The 12,754-nt window shown below is 33.8% G+C and overlaps 1 protein-coding gene across 1 annotated transcript in view; it reads right to left on the minus strand.

Annotated features, from left to right (window-relative positions):
• Positions 1–12,754, minus strand: part of GRM3 (glutamate metabotropic receptor 3) — a 250,391-nt gene that overhangs the window by 24,780 nt on the left and 212,857 nt on the right. The window contains exon 4 of the mRNA XM_049771054.1: positions 741–1,807. Coding sequence (XP_049627011.1) covers positions 741–1,807 — 1,067 coding nt within the window. The remainder of the gene's footprint in view (positions 1–740; positions 1,808–12,754) is intronic.

Here is a 12,754-nt window from a genome sequence, read left to right on the forward strand (position 1 = left end):
GCAAAAGCACTGACATATGGCTTCAAATTCTGAGACATTTTAAGGGACTGATGAACTGTCTCTTCAGAAGAGATTATAATTATATTGAAGCCTCAGAATCTGATAATGATTTAACTAGTATATAGCTGGTTCAGGGTTATATTTACATATATATATATGTGTATTTATAAGTATATTTTAGTTGTGGAATTAAAGTTGAAAAAGTATAACAAGTTAATATTGTATCTTACTCATTTTTTGAAATATTACTCATTTGAGGCAGAGATTTAAGTCTTTAAATGAATCCTTATCCTGTTTTTAATGTTGCAAATCTATTTTAATATACAGATTGATCTGTGGAAGCCAAGTCTGTTTGTATTTAAAGTCTTCTCATTTAGTGATTTAAGTCTCATTTTCCTGCAAATCACCTTTGAAATTTAATTAAAAGCCGTATGTTCATACATAGAGATGTGTAGAACAATAAATTTTTCTCCCAGTAAATTACAAATAATTTGAATCATCATGTCAGTCACATTTATATTCCTCTCTGTACCTAGTTCAAGATTTTCACTTTGTGCAAAGAATTAAATGCTTTTAAATTTCATTGAATAAATTTCTCCCTGTATAAAATATGGACGTTCACTATAGAATAAATAAGAATATACCTAACTAGTCAGTAGAAACAAATGGAATCTATTTTATATCTTATGTAACAAAACACTGTAAAGATAAAGAAAAGAAGAAACCATTCAAAGACTTACTCTGTAGTCACTTGATGTCACATAAAATATAGGCAGGAAGGCCAACCAAATGATGCACGTGGTATACATGGTAAAACCAATGAACTTGGCCTCGTTAAAATTTTCTGGGCATTTCCGCGTTTTGAAGGCATACACAGTGCATAAAATCACCAGGACCACATCATACGTAAGGGAGATCAACATGCTGGAATCTCGCACATTGCATTTTAAGATCACTGTTTCCCGCTTCTCTGGGAGGGTGTACCGCCTGGTACCTGGAGCCTCCAGGATGAGCCACACAGACACCACCACAATTTGCACTAGTATCAGACCCAGGCAGATGAAAACCTGAGAACTCGGGCTGATAAACTTTGGCCTCTGAGCGCCGTTCTTTACCCCATCAAAGATGCGGGCGATGCAGTTTGTCTTGGTGAGCAGGGCTGAGTAACAGATAGCAAAGGAGGTACCCAGCCCAAGTCGGCGCAATGCGCAGATGACTGGTGATGGCTTGGCAATAAAGAAGAATGTCAAACAATAGGACAGGCTAACCCCAAATAATAAGATGTAGCAGAGCTCCCGGCCTGACGCTTTGACCAAAGGTGTGTTGTTATTCTTGATAAAAACAATCACAACCACACATGTACACATAAAACCCAGACAGGCAATTGTGACTGGGCCAATAGCCCATGCATCTTCCCATTTGATGTAGTCCTCGGGAAGGTCGAAGCAGCTGGATAAATCAGCAGTGGGCCATTGTCCAAGGCCACAGTCCATACAAGTAAACTCATCAGCCAGGTATTCGTAAGGTTCACAGGGGATGCAGATCCAGCAGCAGACGTCCCCTGGCTGCATATTCTTCATTTCATTGGGGGCACAGGGGTCACTGCACTGGGAGGTGGGAATTGAGTTCCGAGACCAGTGGATGGAGTCAACATCTAGTGATAAGGTTTCTGCCCAGTGACCGACTTTCAGGTAGGAATACTTGCCACCCATGTACTGAAAATTGAACACGTTGTATCGTCCCATTCCATCTCCAAAAGCATCAAATTTGACAATGCTATCTGCACCTTCATTTGGGTTGAATGGAGCTGTGACAAGTAAAGTGAAAGAGAAAGAAACAAACAAAAGAAAACTTTAGGTCACAGGTGGCAGTCAATTACTTTATGTCGTGCATTTAACAAAACAAAAAAATGGCAGGCGATTTCTTTCAGTTTAAGTCAACTGAATAAAATTATATATAAATGTTAATTTATTCACAAATTAGAAAGATTTTAGTTGCATATGTAAACATAAATTTATATCGTTAATAACAATTTTTAAAATGATATATTATTTTGATTGGAAAAGTTGGGCTGATTTTTTTAAATAGTGCTGAAAATAGAGAATTATAATATAAAATGTTAGGCATAATTATATGAAATTAAAACAAGTTCTGGAAAATATAGAAGAGTGTTTATAAAGTAACACAATTATGACTATCAATAATAGATTAACTTCTAATATATAATAAAATTTTAACAACCTAATAGCTAAATTATCAAAGTATTGCACTAAACAAGAATTTCACTAAGAAGGGCAAAATAGTTCTTAAGCAAATGAATGTATACTCAAAAATTGGTTAAAATATAAAACAAATAGTTTTATACAGAATAATGGGTGCCTTCTAGCTAATTTAAGGAGAAAAAAATTAGATACTTGCTACATGCTTTCAGAAGGAAATCTTCTTTATAAAATTGTTCTTTTTATTATTGAGTCATCATGAGATACAGAGTTAAGCAGTTGATGATTGAAGTTTAGTCAAACAATGCTCCAACCCTAACCACTATTCATTTTACACCACTAATTTTTCTTTCTGTCTCAGCCTCTCTGTCTCTGTCTCTATTCCTTTTATCCTTCTAGGCATCATGGTTTGCAATATTGTTGCTTAAATACATATCATGACAAAAACTGAAATACTTCACTTGACTTCCTTTCAGAACTCAATTCTTGCCAGTCATTATTTTCTACTATTATTTTCATAGTAGTCCCTTCTCTGTCCTAACGGCACCCCCGATTCTATTGTCTGTGGGTATTATGCTCATACTATTTGTTTTTTATATCCCACAAATGAGTGCAATCATTATTTTCCTCTGAATCATTTTACTCTAACTTATACTTTCCATCCCTTTCCATGTATAAGCAATTTTCATGACTTTATTTTTTCCTAATAGCTGCAGAGTATTCCATTGTGTAGATATGCCAAAGTTTCTTACACTTATTGTTCTTGGGCACCTGGCTTGTTTCCAAATTCTGGCTACTCAGAGTAATGCTATAATGAACATAGAGTATATATACCTTTTCTGCATTGCACTTTTGGACCATTAGGGTGTATATTTCCTGGGCTATATTGGTGGGTAATATGGAAGCTCAGTTTCTCTTGCTGACACTCTTTTGAATCCATTTTTAAATTGTGTGTATGTGGGGTGTGTGTGTGTGTGTGTGTGTGTGTGTGTGTTTTGGGCCACACCTGGTGGTACTTGGATTTCTCCTAGCTCTATACCAGGAATTACTCCTGCTGATGTTCAAGGTACCATATGGGATGCCATGGATTGAACCTAAATTGGCCACATCCAAGGCAAATTCCCTACCCATGTTACTATCTCTCTGTCCCGACTTTGGATCCATTTTTAATCAAATATCCAGAACTCTAATATACAAAATTTAAGTTGATTCAAGTGATAAAATTAGTGGCAATTTGTTACCAAGCAATAGAAAATGAATGAACAAAATAAACATATTTTGGATACAATTTTACCAATGCAATAAATTTCTTCATACTGATAGTGAATGTGTAAATTGTGTACTTCCAAAGGAGGGCAATTTGGCAAGATGTTTTTAGGGTTTCACATGCATACAACTTGGCAACTCTAATTTGTGTAGTGTATCCTATACACTTTAATATCAGTGAGATGATATTTTACTAGTGTTCTTTGTTTTTGAATGTTTGATTTTAGAAAACAATGCTTGACTTTATTGTCAAACTAATAAAGAAAAAGATGGCATAGCATACAGCTGTGTAAAGAAATGGGGATTCTTTCTCTCACACAGAGAGGTAGAAAATATCTAAAAATTTGGGTTGGAGAGATTATATAGGGATTAAGGAAATTGTCTTGCATGCAGTCAACCTGAGTTTGATTCTCAGAATCATGTGGCCCTCTGAGTGACCCCTAAGGTTAGAGCTAGTAGTAGCCCCTGAACACTGCCATGTATGTAAAAAATTTGTAGAAGTTGCATTGATACGTGCACAGAAGTGCCGTTTGATGGAGCCCATTTACAATGACTGAATGTATTATCTTTTTATGTAAAAGAGAAATAATTGAATCAATATTTATGTCCATGAGAAAACTTCGTAAAGAAACCAAACAGCAGATGTTAACTCTGGATAAAAGATAGGAAATGAACAGCTGCAGAGGAGCCGTAGAGGGAAACTATCAGATACTTTTATGATCACTGCATTTTAAAAGCATGTTAATACATTACCTATTCAAAATTTTAATAACAAAAACAAATTAGAAATTAAGTGTAATCAGATATTTGAATAAATTTCTAATAAAAGAAATAGAGGAAGACTGAAACAATTAGAAAAAACGGAGAGATTTCAGGGAAGAAAAAAAATTCTTTAAGACAACAAAGTCCTTTGTCTCTCAGAAAAGTGCAGAACATACTTAGAAAGAAAAATGTACAAAACAATGAAAATTTGAAAATACAAAGCAGAAATAGAAAATCAATAAAATAATTGAAAGACAAATTAAAAAACCCCGAAAATTTTGAAAAATGCAAAGATGGAAAGAACATAAAATTGGAAAATTTGAGAATTATTCTGTAATTTTAGATAAATCAGAAATAAGGAAGGCCACTATTAAAAATGCCAAGTGAGGGGCTGGAGAGATAGCATGGAGGTAAGGCATTTGCCTTTCATGCAGGAGGTCATCAGTTCAGATCCCGGCATCCCATATGGTCCCCTGTGCCTGCCAGGAGCAATTTCTGAGCCTGGAGCCAGGAATAACTCCTGAGCACTGCCGGGTGTGACCCAAAAACCACACACACACAAAATGCCAAGTGAAAGCCTGGTGTGGGAAAGCAATTGACTGATTATCTCTTATAAATTTGTCATATTCATGTAAAACATGCATATGTATTATTTTCATAAGAATACAATCATAGTGTATAAAAAGAATAATTGAGTAAGGTCAGGAAGAAAAGCCTGCAAAGTAAATTATGAGAATATTACTGTAAATAATAAGCTTCATAAGTGGGTGGTAGACAATACTTTTGATGGAATTTTGAAATATGTTTGCCTTCACTAAATTTGTTAAATATTTATCAAAGTATGATCTCATTTCTAAGTCATTTGAAAATATAAAACACATTAGAATACTTCAAAGAAATGTAATATAGCAAATTCTAACCAAACCCCACTGTCAGAAGAGCATCCTATGCATGAGATAAAGAGTGTTTCTGTTTATGCTTGAATGAAAAAGAATGAGAGGATAACTAAAAAGAAAAAGCTAAATGTATGCCAAATATTTGTGAGAAATAATCCTGTTTCTCAAAGGTTATTCCAAACACAACATTGGCCTGGATCATAAGGAGACAATTTAGAGAACCAAACTCTTTGCCACTGGAGATATTTTAAGTGACGAGGCAGCCTTAAACCATGGGGTATTGTTGGTCTTGTTGCCTTACTGATGCCTTTAGTGTTGTCTCTAAGGCAAGTGATTCACCTGGGAGATGGTTCAAGACCAATGAACCAAAGCCATGGCTCCCTGGAGAGCAGCTGTATAGTTCTTTACTGTGAAGAAGCTCTGGGGAGTTTCTTATTTCTTAAGTCAAGTTTCACCAAGGGAGCAAGCATCATTTGAGATGGAAAAATAAATCACTTCACTCTTTGTTGTTGTAATATGGTGAAAGAACCCAGAGTAAAGGAGGGGAAAATTTTGAAAATATGGTAGATTATTTTCCCCAAAAGCCTCACAGCCTTCTCATCATTCTAATTTTCAAGCTTTTCATAACTCCAGTACCTCAAAATTGGATTCTCATTTTTTTAGAATCCTGACCTGCTCTCAAACCAAGATAATGTCATTTCGCTGGGCTCATTATCCAATTAGTTCTGACCTCAGTTTCAAATGGATTTATTTGAGAAGTTTAGTATGAAAGTGCCAGCCCTCCTAGGGACCATTTGGTAGAGATGAGGCAAACCTAGTTCTTAAAAATATCATAGGTCAATGGTAAGAGAAAATTAAATTGGTTTTTTATTTTTTCCTTTCAGACAGAAGTTCAATTAAGGTAAGACAATAATGTGTCTCTAAACAGGCTTTCAGTAATGGGAATATTATTGCCACTACTGGGTTCACATTCATAAATACTAATGAAGATTGGAAAAGCTGCGAGCAGCAAGATGGCTCCAACTTTACAACTAAGCCCTCACCATGGGTTCTATGAGCTAATTTGATGAACTGTGATAAAGACATAGAAAGGGAGACAGAAAATGGCATCTTCTTTGAGTGAGCTTTTTAAGGTCAAAAGGTAAAGAAATTAAAATTCTTTAGAACAACAGATTTTAATAAATACATTTTTCATGGAATATAGGACATAATACAAATGAATCCTATGGTGCCTGTAATTTACCTCCCAAGGAGCAACAAGACTACTGAAACAGTTTTTTAAAGTTATTTTTATTGTTCCAAAAGCAAATTTTCTAGGTGCTCAGTGTCACTTAATGACAGATAAATACCGAAGGTGCGCCATGGAAATGATTATGTCAATGTCCAAAACCAGATGAATGGATCATGAAGATGTGGTACAAATACATAATGAAATACTAGATAGCTGAAAACAATGATGCATCATGCAATTTGCTGCAATATTTATGGAACTAGAAGTTATAATGTTAAATGCTGTCTCTTTGTTGTTTCATAACTTAATGCTTTTACAAATTCCCTGTGATGAACATATAGATTGGGGAAGGGAAGACTATATCCAGCAAAGCTAGGCTTAGACTTGGATTTGTGTTCACCATTTATTTAAAAGTTTAGACTTTTTAAAACATTCATTAGCGTATATTTACAGAAGAAATGAATTATCTCAAAGTGAATACACTCATGTAATATTATGCTTACTAAGAAATGAAGTATTCCAGGCTCAGAGAGTTAATGCAGTTGATAAGGCACTTGCCTTGCATGTCTCCAACTTGGGTTCAATCCCAGTGTCCTATATGGTCCCCTACGAAGGAGTGATTCCTGAGTACATAACAATGAGTAACTCCTGAGCATCACTGGATATGACCCCAAAACAAGAAAACAAACAAACTGAAAAGGAATAATAACAGCCCTTTTATCACTAAGCCTGTCAGTCCACAGTTCTTTTCCCCAAATGCAACCACTGTCATACCTGGTGCCATGAGTCAGTTTTGAAGGTTACTAAGATTTATACTGATATAAAGTATGTATTATGTTGTATCTAAATATATTACCAAAAAGAAGTTTCATGAAATTCATTTAACTATATTTGGTTCATTTTTATTATTTAATAATACATTATTGTATAATATGCCACAATTTAGTCATGTTCTTATTGATGTACATTTCTCTCCTTTAATTGAGTTTTTATGAGTTTTTATTTGTATTGTCCCAGAACAACTCTAAGGCTAGGTTTGATCAAGTGGTTGATTTGAAAGTTCACAATGAAATGAGAATGAAATGAGAAAATACTGGACTTCATCAGAAAATAACAGTTGATTTATTTCTCACTGAGATATCTGGGGGAAACATCATCAGTTGGGAGTTAGGGCTTACTACTCCCAACTTTGGATGGACAATTCTTGTCTGTCATCATTGATAGCTGCTTCGAGAATGGTAACTTTGTGGTACTTTTGGCATGCTCTAGAAAGGCCAAGATCCCGTAGCCATGAAATACTCCTTGGTAGAGATCACAGACTCCTGATATTAAGAAGTCAATAGGGGCCATGAAGATGGCCCATAGGATTGAATTTCATGTTGAATTTCATGGAGCAGGATCTCCAGCCTTCATTCCTGCCACTGAATAGTCTACAAACATCTCAGGGAGTGACTCCTGGATACTGAACCAGGAATAAATTCTCAGCATAACACTGGATGTGTCCCCCCAAAAAACAAAAGTTATTAGAATGTCTTAAAATAATGAGGAACTGAGAGAAGATTATATGGTTTTTATGTATATACATGTTCTTCTGTGATATGGGGAAAGTGTTGATGCACAAGTGTTTTATGTATGCAATCATGAGTGTGAAAATTATAAATTCTAGTCATTTTATTTGCTTAATGTTACTGCCTTTTAATTATAATCACTCTAGTGGAAATGTAAATATTTCTAGCATTGTGTCATTAGGTAGTAGACTCTTCTTCTTTACTAACAGTGTCCCATATATTTAACTTTTAGGAAATTGAATACAACATATAAGAATACTATCTATTATGTGCTAACCTCTTACTAGGCTCTAAACTCTTTAGTCTAAATACGATGACTTATTTTTCTTTGTATTCTCAAATAATGCTGAAAACATAATGAGCACCATGAAATGCTTCCCAACTGATTATTATGCTTATTAACAAAATCGCATGAACTTAAAAATATGCCAATGACTTATCTTTATTATTATAGGTCAATTAAATGTCAATCTTGTGTACTTGTAGTTTGACAATTCATTATATTTAGCATCAAGATTAAAAATGACTGATCTTGACCAATTTTCAGCCAGTGGTAATTTGGGCTCCAAATTTGCTAAAAAATGGAAAGCTAGTTCTATTAAGTATTTTTGTGACTGTGATTATGTACTTAAGAGATTTACTTAAAGAGATTTGTAATTAAAGATATATTTAAAGGGATTTGTGGATCTAATGACTCAGGATGGGTACTGTTACTGGTTTCTAGTGGGTAGAGTTTTAGGGCACATCTAACTTTTCTAGAAATCATAAACACACCTTCACAATTACTTAGCCAAAGTGTACATAGTGTCAAATGTAATAGATGCTTGGATTTCCAGAATTTTTTTGATCAGATCAAATCTCTTTTATAAATCAAAGCCACTCATGCCCAATAAATTCTGTGGTGTTCACATCAAGATCACTTATTATGCAGTCTTCTTTTTTTCTCCTGATGAACATTTCTAGCTCATATATTCCTTTCAATATTCTTTTCAAATTTCTCTTCTTTTCACCTTCATCACAAATTTACCTTGCCCTCTGTAACTGGTCCTATTTAATATTGATCTCACACTTCCTTTTTATCCTCCTTGGAATACTAGTCAGTGCTGCAGGATGACTCCATGCTAGGGAGAAGGAAATTCTTGTGTGTAGCACGTGAAAGTGTCATCGACCCTATAGAACCATCTCCCAACAAGGATGCTCTTAGTGGGGAGAGTTAAGTAAGGCCTCTGTGGGAATTTTCTCCTACCTGTGCTGCCTTCAGATCAAATCTCAGTACTTAAGAACATGGTGATTTTCTAGCACATCTTAGAGTTTGTCAATGCTGTGAAAAGGAGTTGTGAATTACAAGGACAAATTTAATCTTGCCTTGTGTTTTTTAAATTTGACAAAATAGAACAGATTGAAAAATAGACTTTCTTCAGACTTGGATAGGAGTCCATATCCAGGACTTTATGAAAAAGAAAGTATACATTTCTCACCATTTTACTTTTACATCACTTCTCTACCTGCTGAGTTACAGATGTAACTGCTGTCCAGTGAAGCCTGGGCAAAGGGCGACAGTGGCTAAGAAAAACTAGTACACAGAGATTCTAATATGTCAAGAGTGTGAACTAGAAAACTACTTCTGAGACATGTGGCAGAACTAATATTCTGAAGAACATAATCACAGTCACAAAAATACTTAATAGAATTAGCTTTCCATTTTTTAGCAAACAATACTCTATATAAGAAGCAGAGCTGCAGAATTTTCTGTCAGTGTTTGAGGATGAACTTTTCAAAGATAAGCTTAGCCTGTGGTTAGGTGAAATTTCTGTGAGAGAAGCAAATTAATTTTTATTTTGCTGCCTTATTCATGAATAGGCATGTGGCTGACTCTGTACAGTCTCATGTACAATATCATAAAGAAAATACAAGGGATAATGAATTGCTTCCCCTCCTAGCATGCTAGTCATTGTTAAACTGTCATGTTTTCCCTAGACTGCTACAGCCCATCTTGTCTCCACAAAGAGGACTTGCCAGGTTGAATCACAACATTTCCAGTGTCCTTCTTAGGTCACTAAGTACAGACACACACTGTTAAGAAATTCTAAGTCCATATTATCCTAAAATGTGACCTGTAACCCTTGGAATAATTACGGTAATTAAGTAGGAAATAATTGCTTTCCATTTTCTCTTCATTCTGTGCCATAATTTCTACTCTGAATTACTCTAAAAGTAAGGCTGTTAGTCCTAAAGTACTGATACATCTCGGAATTTATTTTAACCATAGGAGTTTTATTTTCAAACTTTCTTCAAGTGTGTTTAAATGATAAGGTGGTTAAAATTAATTTGATGACAAACCTAATATCATTTAAAAATATTTCTATATTTTATTTGTTAATATTTTAAATTATTTATTTAAAGAAAATGTATCACCTTGTTGACATAACTGATTATGATACATTTGTTTCAGGATGACAGAAAGCAAAGTTATTAAGAAATAGAAAGAGAATAGAGAATTAAAAAAATGAAAAAAGAAGGGGAGAGAGTTTATTAGCATTTATATTAGTGAAAATTATTGTATCACGTATAAAGTCATTAATGCAATAGCCTAAGGTTTAGTATGTTCTCATTTTTTCCTTCTAGAGATGGGAAATACACTTAAAAAAAGATGTGTGTGTGGCAATTGTCATTTGTTTAGGCACAGCAAAATATGGAAGAAATTGGAAATAAATACCTTTGGCTAAAAAAGCAGGGATATCTTACCACTTGAAGCACTTTGGCAGAAGACCAACTCATATCATTTTAAGCATAATAACTTATATAATATTATATCAGTATTAATATTACATTAATATATTAAAGTATGTTACATTAATATATATTATTTAATATATAAATATACAAAATTAATGATTTGCCATGTTTATTTATATATTGAGGTTGATAAGATATATATTGTACATATAGAATTATAAGGCATAAAGTTTATGTTAGAGGTGCTACAACTAAGTTTACTAAAAAGCATAATGTTTAATTTTCTTGCACAGACTCTCATTACCCCATATGGTATTTCTACTTAAAAATAAAATATAGGGATGGGATATTATTAATATCCAAGGCTTTATTAAGGTTATGCTTAAAAATCAATGGCAAAAATGAATAGTGCTTAAATAACAGCATCAAAGCAGACATTATGAAAAGGATACAAAAAGTGGCTAAAAGTTTTCTTTTTGACACTTATTTTTGTTTTTATTTATCTTCTTTTCTATCCCTTTTTAAAAATCTGTAAAGCAGAATTGGCTTTTAAATTAGTTCTGAGCCTGGCATAATTGGTTCATAGGTTTCAAAGAACAAGGATAAAAACATACCAGGTAGTAAGAAAATAATAGATATTTCAATGTGATTTGCTTTTTCAAATGAGAAGAGAGGAACTAAATTATGGAAATGTGATGAAGAATTTAAGTAAACAATTTTGAGAATAAGTGACTTGTCTTCGAGAGATCCCAGAGTTTGTGTACTTATCTGTCATGATCATGACTCTCCTTCTATTATATGCTCTGCATTCCTGACCTAGTCTAAATGGTCTTTATAACATGGACTGTGTTAAGCATCACTCTTGCTCTATAATCTGATCGCCAACATTGGATGCTCAGTTCCATTTCTTACTGGATCTCTCTTCTTTGTGTTCACGAACACAAAGGGATTACTGGTAAGTGAGTGCTTAACATATATCTAGTATAAAGAATTCTATAACTCTTGGTTTGATTATTAGAGTGTTTTCCAGCTGGTAGTCAATAAAGTTTATTTAATTAATAGATGAATAAGTGAGTGAGTGAGTGAGTGAGTGAATGAGTGAGTAAATAAATCAGTGCCTCCAGTGGGTAGTTAGTATGAGATTTTTAGCATGGCAGTCAGCTGGTTTTCTGAGCATGAATTAGGGATTTTTTTGGGTTACAGATTTACCAAAGTTAGACAAAGCTACCCAAATGCTCATTATAAAATATAGTTATTTTAATTAATAATAAAACATTATTCTTTGTAGGCTTGTTTCCATAGACACATTTTCTGTAATGTGACTTCTTTCCAACCTTTGTAAATTGATATATTAACTGAATCCCATGCCACCACTGATGTCTTGCTTGATTGCCTCAGTTGGGTTACATCACACACATATGTAAAAAACACACATACACACACAATTTTATAAAGCTGGTAGCATTGAAGAAAACTTCATCTGCAAGGCACTGTTTGTATATGGAAATGAAGAAAGCGCCCATAACTTAGTCTCTTTAGATCTTTATAAACATATTTGTTAAAAGGAAGTTATTAGAGAAAGTTGGACACAGGCTGGATACATTGATTTAGAAAAATTTTCTAGACTGTATAAACGTGGACATGTTTTATTTCTCTGTCCTTTTTCCTCAGGAAACTGTGGGGTATTTTTTATAGTATAAATTTTCTTATTTAAATAACTATTGAGGCCCTACTGTCTAGACCTTGATGTATGTAGGTTAGAGGAATGAAAAATGGAAATAAGAGGCAGAAATCTAGGAACCATCCCAAATATTAGCTGATAAGTTAATCAAATTATTAAGAACATAGAGGATATTTTATTGCAAGGTGCTTAAATTGGCCACAATACTCTAAGGGAATCTAGTATATTTGGAGTTAATACTTCAAAGATAAACTCTGAAAAATGAAAAATATTTGAAATTAAAGTAGATTGCTTATAAATGGTACTCATTACATACCACCTGCTTTAATTATTTAAAAAATAAAGTATTAATTTCTGTATCTTTTTTAATATGGTGACCTGCTAATACCACTTCA

Source organism: Suncus etruscus, chromosome 1 (genome assembly GCF_024139225.1).
Source record: "Suncus etruscus isolate mSunEtr1 chromosome 1, mSunEtr1.pri.cur, whole genome shotgun sequence".
Taxonomy (NCBI): domain Eukaryota; kingdom Metazoa; phylum Chordata; class Mammalia; order Eulipotyphla; family Soricidae; genus Suncus; species Suncus etruscus.